Below are 14,164 nucleotides of genomic sequence, written 5' to 3' on the forward strand. Positions count from 1 at the left end.
TTGTGTCATCGAAGAGAAACCGAAAATAGATAGACAGCCAGAGGTAAAATAACTTACATGTGTTCAGCTACGAGTGGAAAGTATAAACTTCAATAACCTTACAAAAATCAGAAATGCGACTGGATCTACAACCAAGCTTAGAATATTTTCAAGCATCCCAAATCAAGTAAAATAACTAATCCCCAAAGGCCTCAAAATTAAATGGCAATTGTAAAATCCAAGTCTCCCAAGTCAATCTGCTTGCTATGCACGTTGCAATCACAGACATAACTCTCGTCAACAGAGAAACAAGCCATTATGCGGAGAAATACACAACACTCGTATAACAAAAGACTCAAAAATAGTTTTTGCACAACCCGTAAAATAGATGGATAACTTACGGAAGCAATCCTATACCCAAAGCGACCTTTACAAACTCAACTCAGTTGTCTACAAGTGCTAACAGAAGCAGAAATACTCTGCAAATTCACAAGAGGTAACGGTCATTTGCAGAGCCATATTTCATCAAATCAAAAGACCGAAGAGACTTGTAATCGCTATGAAGATGACAAATCTACTCCCATCCAACATCGGAAAAGAAGCAATATAACAATTACTCGACAAAAACTTCATAAGAAGAAGGGTGATCTCAGGCACAAGATGGGAATACAAAAAGAAGTAAATACATACAAGAACGCATCAAAGAAATCCGTTCGCTCACCCATGATGAAATCAACATTCCTATGACCTCGTCATTTGAGTATCAACGATACTGAATCCCACAGCATTTCCTGAAGATCTCCAAATCCTTTACACAGCCATAAGGTCATCAAGCATTTCTTTTTCTACAATTAAATCTCAGTATTGGTCACATCACTTTACGTCATTGTCCTTTTCTCCTCTATGAGGAAGGAATATCTAGTTTGTGTGTGCTATTTTATCCAAAGAGTCACATTTTGTTACGTGAGTTTGCTGCAGAACACTTAGAATGACCTAATTTTTGTAGTATGCATGTGTTAGAATAAGATTTTACTGGGCAGGAAATCTTAAATAGCAGAACCTTGTTGTTGCTTGTTGTTTATTTCTGCTGCTTGCTGGCCACATATGTTGATGGTTCGGCCTAGTGTATTGAGAAATAAACTTTTAATAAACGTTAGTTGATATTTTTAGTTAGCAATAAAGCTTATAGGGAGTTGATGATAATGCGTTTCACGCTCCTTCGTTCGGTTGTGAACTGGTCTTTATGGAAGAACAAATTCTTCAATCTTTATGCAAATTTTGTGTTATCTGGCGTATATATCCCAGTAGAAGTGACAAATTATTTATTTAGTAGATTGATCCCATGTTTTGGTTCTCTTCGTTGTTGGTGATTTGTAGCCACAAGAGGTCTGTCCTTTGGAATTCTTAAATATCGTTGATTCTGAATAGAGATTAGCCGCTCTTTTGTAGAGATCTTCGTTGCCATCGCAAAGTGTTTTTTAGGTGGATAACATTGAGATCTTCCTCTAGAGGTTTCTGATGTGGTGATACACTCTCCGAGCACGGGCTCAATTCTCCATAGATGAAAGGCAAACACTTCAAGAAAATATGAAACGAGCCATCAAATCAGAAGAAGAAACAATACTTCAAATCAGAAGATGGAAGACATGCCTTGTGGAACAAGAACATGAAAGCCATCAGAAGGAGTAAGAGGACAACTAGCCATAATTAAGAATCACGATCATAACTAACCAATCAGAACACAGTACCTAACTTGAAAATTTTAATACAAGAAATATATTTTCTTGGTGTTCAGCAGAAAAATTATAACGCATACTTAAACAACCAGTCATCACTTTTACCGCTCGAATAGAAGCACTAGCCTTCTATATAATCACCAAATTTATTTAGTGTTATTCCAGCATGACACAAGATTTTCAAAACCTTTTTTCCTGAAAACATGCGTCCAACACATAATAAGCTTTCCTTTTTTTTTTTTTAGCTTCTTCATTAGAAGTCAAATCACAGTTCAACATTGCCCTTTTAACGGACTCGAATCATGGAAAAATACAGGGGAAGATCTCAACAATTAGGAGAGTTTTTCCATATATTGCATTCAGATTTGCTAAAGTGGCCTTCTTGACACATGACGAATAAGATATAACATTGTCTTACAGAAGCACCCTACGCTTCGTTAGAACCTCTGACTGTTGATCTTTAATCGTCCTTAGAAGGCTATATTTTCTTTCACAGAAGGAAACACATCACTATAGAGAAATACATTGGGTCAGTGGTAGATTGCTCACTTCTGGCTTCACTCTGGTTCGATCCCACCTCCAGCTAAATGGAATTTGTAATGACAAATACCATGTGCATGGTTTCCGCATGGTTTCTACTATCGCCATTCCATAATTATCATCCACCTCGTCATCAGCGTTTCCCATAGCCTTGTTGTATAATTGTGGGAAGTTAAACTAAAGGAAAACGTCATTGTAGAAATTATCAATTTATGCTGTATATGCAACCACTTGTGCACATGGTACAGTCCGCAGCAAAAGCAAACTGCAACATGAGCATGTAAGTTTATTGTGAAACTACACCTAACAGCGCAGTGAATCAACATAACGTCTAAGTAGCACGAATCACGCCAGGGGAAACCTCGGCGTCCTCTCCTGCACATTTATTTTGGAACAAAAGACTTCATCGTTTCACAATAAACTTACATCCTCATGTTGCAGGGTTTTTGCTGTGAACAGTACCTGTAAGTGTCGTAACATATTTTCCATCGACTGTGGTCGAATTTTTATTTGTTACTTCGAATATATTTGTAAAACTGTTGCAACTTTCATGCGAGTTCTGTATTTCAGATAACATGCTCTGGAACCATTGGTCAATTGGATCTATGATAATAATAGCATACGAGATCTCATAAGTATATAAGAGTGAGTGACCATTAAAAAATAAAAATCGACGCAATGTCCTGTACTGTTAGTTTTGTTATTATATTTTAAAACTATGCCATGCATATGTGTTGAAAGTCTTATACAACGGTAGAACGGTAGCTGTAGAACGGTTACGTCCGTCCGTCTGTCTGTCGACAGGTATCAGAGTAAAATCTGTAAGAGCTATCGAGAAACGGTTTTTAGCAATCGATTTGGAGTTTCAAGAATAGGTCCCATGTTTTCCATTAATCGTCTATTCAAACCGGAAGTGGTCCAAATTAACCATTTTCTGTTTCAACACTTAATACCAAAAAGCAAAAATTGTAATATAGAGTGACAAGTGGTTTTAACAATCGATTCAACGTCTCAAGTGAATGAACCAAATTCATCCGCAACACAATACCGAAACCGGAAGTGGTTGGAATTTACTAATACTTCAGTCAACACTTATTTACATAGAACAAAAACCGGAAGAGATAACAAACAGCAGCTTTATGAATCATATTCAGCGTCCTAAGAACGTTTTTTTTTTTTTTTTTTTTTTTTTTTTTAATTTTTACCTGTCAGTTGAATCGGAAGTAGTGAAAATGTACGATTTTTCGCTTACAATACTGATCACATAATGGATAAAATGGAAGTAGTTGCGATAAGTATTCTCTTTATACGGATTCTTTTGGAAACAATATGTTTCAACTCTGATTTTATTTTTTATTGCAACCGGAAGTGATAGACATCAATTAGCGCTTCCAGTTTCAACATTAATCTCCTTTGAACACGAACAGTGATAGTGAATAAAGGTTTCTGAGGTGAATTCAGCATGAGGGCAACAAGTTGTATCTTTGATCCTATTCCTTTAATGCTAGCAGTAGTTAAAGACATACTACTTCAAATTTGTGTATTGCATTCGCATAGTTTACCGTAGATTCGCACAGTTAAACGAAACTCACTTGTAATTAGATTATAACCCATTTGGAGCCAGCATCCTATTTTTAGGACACTTGGTATTTTATTTTTTATAACAAAGAAGAGTAAACTTTTCGAGTTCTGCTAATTACAGGGAGCAATTGGAGACCTGTCCTAATGCCTTGTAATTTTTTGATATATTTTTCCTTTCCCTCAGTAAAAAAAAAAAAAAGGATACTTAAATTTACCCATGTAAGTTTCTTTATTTGGGTATGATTAGGGTAACGTTATTTTTTGTTTTTAATGGAAACAATGCATTTGGTTTATATGTATTAGGTAGCAATAGGTATGCGGCAAGCAGACTGTAGGAAAGTTATTTTAGTTTTGTTATAATTTTCAGTGCTATAGATGTTGAAACATTAGTGTCATATAATTAGGACGCTGGTCCAAAGCAATATATTACCAAGTAATAAAAGGGAATGTATAGATAGACCAACGCCCTTGATTTTTTCGAGTTCTTACGCTTATCATTCATTGTTCAACGCTTGATAACGTCAATTTTTTTGCTTTTGTCAATTGAATGCAATTTATATCTAAGCTTTAGTATAGTTACAGTAGAGAAGTAAATGGAAGAGACAGAAAATTGCTTTATAATAATGTTCAAATTTGGAGAGAAATGGACGCATCATACACAAAGCTTGCCCAAGTTGGTGTACAAACTGACAGAAACTTGAGCAAACTGAAAGAGAAATGCTGTAAACAAATCACCTACAGAGATATTCTATTGTATTTTCAACAGAGACACAATGGAGACAAACAGGTCGGTATGGTGCGGAGATAAAGAATGATCATTTTCTCATGTGTGATTACAAAACTTGTTATAAAAATTTGATCTCTGCTATGGAAATGATATGAAGATAAAGGAGAGTGCTAGAGACAATATACATAATGATAGAGAATATTTTTCTTTAGATTCCAGAGTGGTTCTCAATATACCAGATGATCCGAAAAGTCATGTTCTATATTTGAGAATTTCTTCGCAAGTAGAGATCTGCTAATTCATCTTCGTGAATTGGAATTCAGAACAACCTGTACTCTGCAAAGCAATCGTGTGTCTCAGTATATCCATTGACTGATTCAAAAGAGTTGAGTAAATATGTATGAAGTTCACATGCATACAGATTCGACTAGGAGGTAAGTTCTCATTGCCAAATGGCATGTCAGTCGACATGTTGTAATTGGCACAAATTTTAAAAGCGTACACCCTGTTTCGCGAACGAAGAGGTGGAGCCGACTACATGATGAACATATTAGAATTGAGCATCCTCACGTTATAACATCCTACAATAACCACACGGGAGGTGTCGACCATCTCGATTTGCTGGATCAAAAAATTAGAATTGATATAAGAGGCAAGAAGTGATATCGGGTGATATTTACACGAATTATTAACATAATGATCGTACATTCATGATTACGTTTACGAAACCAACTGTCTAATGTGGATCTTCTGACATTTAGGAGCAACATTTCTGTCAAATATATCAAACTTTGTAGTCACCTGTTCAAATGTATTCAATGATGTACGCTTCGCTCTAAGGGATTACTTCATTGCGGAAAGGAAGACGTAAAGATGCCATGATAATGAATGCACTTCAAAACCATCATCGTACTTTGAAAAGTGTAATATCACATTGTGTTTGAAAGTGTTTCGTGAAATACAACGAAGTCAGAGAAAAATAAACCTTGAATCAAAGTCAAACACGTGTAACAAACTAGCACAGGTAGATCGAAATTACAAAATAGCAATTATCTGTACTTCAAACATAACAGTTGGGTGTTCTAAATACTGGTATTTGTATTTTCTGTTTAGTTATGTACCATATATCGTATTTTGCATAATTTCCGTAAATAAACGTTAATTGAAAACGCACATACGCACACACATATTATATATATATATATATATAAAGGAAAACTTCATGCTTTGATAGACCGGCTGTTATCACTCAATGCCTTGAGGCACTTAGTGATAAAAATTTGAATTACTTTACTAAAACAATAGAATGCAATTAGTTAAATATATGTCCTTTCTAGTATATCAGAAAGGACCAGCGTCCTATTTATAGGACAGGGCGTAAGTCACATCTGATACGCAGGAAAAATCAAAATGTTATATTTTTGTGATACTTACGCAATAATAAACTAAATTAACTTCTTAAAGTGAAAGAAATCACAAAAACAATAATTTGGTCCCTTAAGAAAGGAGAAGACATTCTCATGTCTTGGTTGTAATGAAGTAGTTGGAGTACACATCTTTGTAGTTAGCACTGGGTTTGATTCATAACAGAAGATCAATAGAAGATCGTGTAGTTCAGACTTCATTCTATATTGTAGGTGTATGATATTAGAAAAAGGTACTAAATTCCAAACACACGGCAGGCAAGCATATTGTCTACATAAGTAGTTTTCGTTGCATATGTTATATATAAATTAACGCACTAATTTTGGTGTTTCATAGTAATTAATATATATAATTACAATATTTCCCTAACTCTCATTAATGCATGGAAACTATTCACATTGAATTGCACTTTCGGAAGTCACTAGCTTTTTAACATACTTTCGTCGACATTATTAAATATGGAATTTATTTCTCTGTTTAGGGTAAGTATTTATTTCTGTAAATCATTTTATATATAATTTTATTATAACTCAAATATTGATTAAGTATAAGCAATACGAGAATTTCAAGGAACAGCCTGGAAGTTTACATTGGTTTTTGCATCTTTTATTTTTAAAGTTTAATGTTAACTTATATTATTTTTTAATGTTACTTTTTATTGTACTCTTATAGTATCATGATCTCAGAGTCTATCATTCATTAAACAACCCTTTTATCCTATACAAGGAGAAGAATAAACGAAAAGAAGTTTAAAACATTCTTTTGGAGTCGAAGAGACTTAGTTAAGTCTTTGTAGATAAAAGTAGAGAAATTTGTCACATGGCACTGGCACCTGCGACCAATTCCAAGGATACAATCTTTTACTTACTTCGAAACTTTGACATTTCTACACATATGTTTTACATGCTACTTACGTTTTTACATTTCAGACGTCAAATGAAGTCGAAAATAAGATTTAGTGTCATTAATGTAAGTGACTACGTCACGTTCATAAATTTTCTTCCTTATTAACATCTAAGTGATTGATTGAATATGATTAAGACCTTGGGTACTCTACATATATAGTTACCATATTCTTGCGTGTATAATCCGCACTCATGTATAAGTCGCACCCTTAAAATTTAACTTTAGATCCGTTTAAAAAAAATCTCAAGGATAAGCCGCGGGTAGAATGTCTATCAAGGTACAGCTAAAATAAAATCATGTGTACGTACTTATCACACACTGACTTTTTTATTCTAAAATAAAATCACACTGTCACTACCACTAGAGAGGTTGCTCAAAATGTACAGCTGTAATGTTATTCACTGTCACTACCAGTAGAGAGGTTGCTTGCACTATCAGTACCCGCATTAGAGGCATCACTGGCATCACGATCACTATCGCTGATATCCCATAGCATATCATCCTGGGAGCCGTCCAGAGCATCGGATATTCCATACTTCAAAAATCCTTTGACGATCGTTTCAGGTTTAACACTTTCCCAGGCTGTCAGAATCCATTCACACACAAGCCGCACAGTCGGACTTTGATCTTACGTTTGGGTGTACGGTCATGGTTTCCTGCAATCATCCAATCATTGTAAAGTCTCCTGAATGAACTTTTAAAGGAGCGATTAACAGTAACATCAAGGGGCTGAAGGATGGAAGTAAGGCCCCCAGGAACAACAGCTATGTCAGTTTTGTACTCATTTAATGTTCGCTTCACACGAGGAGTCACGTGAGCTCGGAAACTATCCCAAACTAATAAGCTCTTAGGTTTCAGCAAACCACCAGGTCTTCTGTTCCACACAATTTGTAGCCAGTCCAACACCAGATTCTCTTCCATTCATCCTTTTACCTGCGCACTCACAAAAATACCCGACGGTATGTCTTTTGGTACAGTCTTTCGCTTCAAGACAACGTAGGGTGGTAGTTTTTTTTTCATCTGCCAGAACATCCAGCATAACGGTACATCGCTGCTTCTCACCACCTGTAGTATTTATTCTTACGGTGCGCGAGCCTCTTGGCGCAACTGTAGTAGACATAGGCATATCCCAGTAAATGGATGTTTGATCAGCATTACCGATTTGGGAGAGCTCATACCCATTGGCTTGTCGCTTACGGATAATGAATCTCTGAAACTTCAAAATTTCATCGTCAAAGTCTGCTGGAAGACGTTGAGCAACTGTTGTCCTACGACGCAGTGACAAGCCATTTCGATGCATGAAACGTGCACACCATCCAGCACGTGCTCGAAAATTCTGGCTTACTCCCAACCGACGACACTCTTCAAGAGCTTGAAAGCTTATCATATCAACTGTAACAGCATAACCTGAACTTCTTTTCTCATTAACGTAAGATAAAACATTTTCTTCGAATTGTGGATACTTAGCTGCTTTTCCACGAAACGCCTTTCTCTTGCCCCTTGTTGCTTGAAATTCATTCTTCTGCTGTTTCCAATGTCGCACGCTGGATTCATCCACGTGAAAATGACGTGCAGCAGCTCGGTTCCCATTTTCCTCAGAGAATCGAATAACTTGCAATTTAAAATGTGCATCGTAGCTAACTGGTTTGGACATTTTCCTTAGAAGAAAGTCACAAGGCACGCTCTTCTTAACGTATACAGAGTCAGTCCTTAAAGTAGTAGGACTGATTTTTTTCTTTTCTTTTTACAGACTGACGGCGTTACTCCAACTGTTGTGGTTGAGGTGGGTCTAAGGAAAGATAGGAAGCAGCGCCAGTCGGCTGCCAGCCATAGCAGGGTAAAGATCGCTCGTCATCGTAACCTCTGCGAGTGACCCTCGTCACGCTGCGTCATGGCCAATCTTTTGGAACAACGTTACGCCATCAAATTTTGCGTGAAGCTCGGTAAAACTGGGAAAGAGACTCATCAAATGATCAAGAGGACGTACGGTGATAACTCCATTGGAAGATCGAGTGTGTTTGAGTGGCACAAGCTGTTTAGGGAGGGAAGAGAAGAAGTTGAAGACGCTGCACGGTCTGGACGACCTTCGAGCTCCAAAACGGAGGAAAATGTTGCAAGAGTGAAGAATTTGCTGGACAGTGACCGAAGATTAACTGTTCGCATGATTGCCGATGAACTTGGCATTGCTAAAACCCAAGTTCACGAAATTGTGCACGAACAATTGCAAATGAGGAAAATTTGTGCAAAGTTGGTGCCGCGAGTGCTGACAGGCGAGCAAAAGGACATTCGCAAACGGATCTGTCAGGACCTTCTGGAAGAAGTGAGTGAAAATCCAAACTTCTTAGACAATGTGGTGACTGGGAACGAGACGTGGACGTTTGAGTACGATCCTGCAAGCAAACGTCAAAGCGCGGAATGGCACACCCGAAATTCCCCACACCCCAAAAATCCGCGCATGACGAAATCAAAAGTGAAAAGCATGCTCATTTGCTTTTTCGATTCACAAGGAATGATCCACGGGGAATTTGTTCCACACGGACAGACTGTCAATGCAGTTTTTTTATCTCCAGGTCCTGGAACGGCTGAGGAAACACATCGCCCGCGTCCGCCCAGCCATCGCCAACTCCTGGCGACTGCATCGTGACAATACGCCTAGCCACCCAGCCTTCCGAGTGGTGGCGTATCTGGCCCAACATAACATTGCAACCTTGCCTCAGCCACCCTACAGTCCCGACCTTGCCCCACCAGACTTTTCCTCTTCCCCCGCCTAAAAACCACCCTGAAAGGGAATCATCACGGCTCGGTGGAAGCATTACAACAGGCCGTGACGAGGCAGCTGAACAGCATTCCAGTTTCCGCCTTCCAGGAAGCGTATGAAAACTGGAAATCCCATGGCAGCGGTGTGTGGATGTAGGAGGATAATATTTCGAAGAATATTAAGGGTAAGTGTTATTTCTGTCAATATCTTATTTGACCTACTACTACTTTAAGGATTGACCCTGTAGGTGCAGCGCACGAGATAGACTGCCTTCTTAAAAAAAAAGTCTTGAGTGCGCGATTGTTACCGCAGAGGAATCTTTTGTTCGTTTACCGGTAATTGTTGATTTAAATCAACAATAGCGGTATTTGTTTTAACGTGTTTGTTCCTGTATTGAATTGTTTTTTCGTCTGATTGTGGCCTTGTGGATTTGTTTTCTATAAATGTTTCTTGTGATGTACGGTAAATACCGTACAACAAACGCAAAAAATTAATACCGTAATTATCTTTAAGCCATTTTAAATCATTCGCGTAAGGCATGGGAATCATAACAGCCTCGAAGATGTACGGTGTACCAGTAGCGTAGCCAGGATGTGTGTTTGGGGGGGGGCCAAGTGCTGTTATAGGTACATATAGAAACATTACAAACAAAGAAATATATAAACATAAAAATATAAAAAAAATTACGAACGTCAAAGTATTGGAGTACATTGTCGGGCCTCTTTGGGGGGGGGGCCGGCCCCTCTGGGCCCCCCCTTCCCTACGCCACTGCGGTGTACCTAGATCTACATCGTAATTCCGTTAAAAAATCCTAGTTGCAGAGATGAGTTCGGTCCTACTCTAATTTTGTAAAAAGAAGAACCTATATAAGTAAAAAAGATACAGGGAGTGTTCTAGCTGAAAAGAGTGCCAAAATGTGTACGAAGTTAAAGCTAAAGTTTCAATAACAGTATTGTTTATATTTAAGATCACTCCCTGTATCCTGCCAGTCGAGTCGCCAGTCGAGCTATGCTGTGAATTACGAATAGAACTTATTGCTTTGTATCCAAATGCAACTCGAATACTTCAAAAAGCAAATGTTGCAGCATTTCGACCTATAAAGAAGGGGTGGAGAAAAGTGGTTCGGAATTGGAGGCACAACCATCCCGTTGAAATGTGAATAAGCGGAATTATGCTCCTCTTCTTAAAGAAGTAGTGGATAATTATATTTCCCCATTTACTATTAAGAATGGCTTTGCCTCCTTTGACTTGTTTCCCTTTGACCCAAATAGTATGGACTATAGTAAATGCATTGGGAACACATCTACGTCCTCACCAATTTTTGCTCAACATTCTTGTGCGGAAACAAACGAAATTATTATCTTAACATCTGAGTAGTTCTCAGACATTGTAGGAGAAGATGGAAAGCACTAAAGTGGAGAAAGACGCGGAAAATAATCGTAGTGTGGAAAGTCAGCCTTATATTGTTTGTGGAGACATTTCAAAACATCTACACAGAGCAGTAACCAATATTCATTAGGAAAGGGAATTAATGCAAATGTTCTTCAAAATTCTTTAGCAGAGGACCTGTCAGTCAATTAAACAGAAGAAACATCAGGCGCCGCCATATACGAACAAGAACCAAACGTAAATACTCGTGATTAAAATAATTCCAACAATGTTAGACCACCATTAATTTCTGGGGGTGCAAATGTAGAGACGTTTGAGAATGAAGTCAGTGCATCGTGTTCAGAAAGTGGTGAGATGAGTAAAGTCTCAAGCAGATAGTTGAAAAATGACAATTTAAATTATGTGTCATTTGCTGATCCTGCATTGACCAGAGACACCTAAGCGCAAGGGAAAATGCATTATAGAGCGCTTACCGTTTGCTGTCACTTCAGAGACATAGCAAGAAATGATAAGAGAGAAGGAAGCCCGGAAGAAGCAAACTGAAGGAGAAAAGGCTAAGCCGAAAAGAAAGAGAGAGGAATCTAAGGCAGAAAATGGAAGGAAAATGCCAGCAAAATAGAATAAAAAGATTGTACAGCCAGAAATGAATCGAAAGATTGTACAGCCAGAGAGGAACCAGAAATAGGTGAGAGTAGTGCCAGAACCGGAAGCATTTCTCCTCAGAATTCAAAACAGGAAAAAGCTGTAAAGAGAAATTTGTTTTGTGTCCAAACGGATGTCATTAAGAACTCCAATATATCAGGTCGAAAATGTGTTAAACGCTTACAACATGATAACACGTTTTTGTGTGCGAATAGTTTTAATTTATATTGCATTCCTAGAAATCACAAGATACATATTCCAGAAGACTTCCAAGATGATTTTGTGTGCTATATTTGCTATACGTTCTGGACGATGACAGTGAAGATATAGATATACAAGGCATGGATGCCCGAAGGGAAGGGCAAGGTGGGGCCTGAGCCCTCCTGGCTCACGCATATGTATTAATTGTTTTAAGATTTTCTTAATACAAATAAAAAATTTTAAGAAAAACATAATATAGCAACCAGGGATTTGAGCCCCCCCTAGAAATCTTTCCTTGGGCGCCCATGACACCAGGTTTTAATGATAGTGAGTAATATCATTCAGTCTCTGTAATGCAAATCGTGCGACCCTTGTTTCTCGTTTCCTTCTTTCATATTCAAAGATTTATTAAGATAGAGGTTTAAAAAAATTGATCATTTTGCTGAATTTAAATGTTATTGTTTGTAGAACGTTATAAACAATTTTAAGTGGTTTCTTCTAATTATTGGTCAAAGAGTAACCTGATAGTATTATATTTCGGCACATAATTTACAACTATGTTGTCCTTCATAAATAAAAACCATTTGAGTTGCGGATTACTAACAGTGCCAATCACTATAGGAATAAGTGCCAATTACTGTATTTTCAGTGCCAATCACTATAGTTTTATACTTGTGTTCATTGTAAGCTCTATAAACATTTTCTGCTTTTGAAATACGTAAAAAATACACGTTCTCCGTAATCAATATGTATTAATGTATATTTAGAGAAAAAGTCAAGAGAATATATTTAAAAAGATGAAAGATGTAGTCATTTATATTTTAAAAAATCCTTAAAGTGCCAACCACTGTATGGTTTAATCTACCTGGCTTTCCTGTCTGTTCACACTAATGTAGGCTATTTAGACAAATAGCACTACTAAAGGAAGAGAGTATTCCAAACTGCAAATGGATTAATCAAATTCATTTGTATTATAATCAAATAATTTCATTTGTATTATTATTAATTAGATACGAATTAATATTTGAGCTTGTGATTTGTTTTTTGGATGTACAATGGAATTTCGTGTATGGCTTAACACTTACTTTATTCTTTTATTAACTTTCGGAGCTGGGGATTGTTTCAAGGAATCAGCGAAAATTTAGACTGGGACAAGGGAACTTCTACTTGGTTAACATCGCTGTCGTAACTGAAAATAAGAAACCTTTTCTGCCTTACCGACGTCTCAACAAGACTATCCCAGTAAAAGCAGTGTATTGCAAAACAATGATATGTTGATTATTTTACTTTCCTAATAATAATTTTTTAGGAGTGTTAAATGTTCCTTCTTAGTCAATTTTCCAACCAGTTTCTCTTCCTCTTCTTAATAATATCTAAAATTGTTTTCTCTGCCCGAGCATTTGTGGTACTTTTTATTTATACATATTTGTTTTGTTTGAGAATGAAATTGCTGTTATAAAACTAAAAATCAAGGGGAAGAAAGCAATAACCGTAACACGACACACTAAAAAAATAAATAATTTCTTAATGTTTATTTCATGTGGATTGTTCTGCAGTTCCATTTCACAACGCACACAAGCGTACAGCCGAATGATTCGGTGAGCTTGCAAAGTCAGATGACAATGAATCTGCTGTTTTTAAACTTGAACGAGAAGCATTCAAAAAGAGTGTGATGTATCGAAATGAAACCTTACACGATATTTATTTTCGTTTATGTATTCTTAGGCAATATAGTTTGGAAATTGCCTTACAATTTCAGAACCAACATTTATGATGCTTTTGATCCTCAGTTATAAATTCAAGTTGTCTTTGAAAAAGTAGTGGTGCGGAGATCCACTCAAGAGTTGCTCCCGCACCCACTTGCACCCCCATAACGATGGTCCTGTTGACAGGAAGCACGTAATTGAATATTTAGAATGAATCGAATTGAAGGATATATGGATACGATTGCAGGTGCTAATACACACAAAACATAGTATTTGAGCTGGGCAACGCTCGACTATGCAAACAAAGGAAACAAATGGTCATAATGTAGTAGTTGTGAGTATAAAATTAGAAATCAGAAGTGAATAGTTACATCCTTCATTTCGAAACGCAGCTAGCACATTATTACACTAAAGGAAAAAAGCAATGGAATTTTAAAGTTTTCTCAAACTTTTTTTACTAAACATGTTTAGCAAGAAAAGAAGTATCCTTTTTAAGAGGAATAAAAATCATTGAGGGAAAAATCTCTACATTCTCCTGGTAATTTGGACTCTGAGTGAGCGCTATAACGTTTGT

At 37.1% G+C, this 14,164-nt stretch overlaps 1 protein-coding gene across 1 annotated transcript; it reads left to right on the forward strand.

Moving 5' to 3' along the window:
* Positions 1-8,785: 8,785 nt before the first annotated feature.
* On the forward strand, positions 8,786-9,538 carry LOC145666049 (protein GVQW3-like). The gene has a single exon (XM_081733147.1). It carries the CDS (start codon positions 8,786-8,788, stop codon positions 9,536-9,538), a length of 753 nt encoding a protein of 250 aa, XP_081589273.1.
* The last annotated feature ends 4,626 nt before the right edge of the window (positions 9,539-14,164 follow it).

The sequence above is a fragment of the Thermobia domestica genome, chromosome 12 (assembly GCF_964235325.1).
Source record: "Thermobia domestica chromosome 12, izTheDome1.hap1.1, whole genome shotgun sequence".
Lineage (NCBI taxonomy): Eukaryota > Metazoa > Arthropoda > Insecta > Zygentoma > Lepismatidae > Thermobia > Thermobia domestica.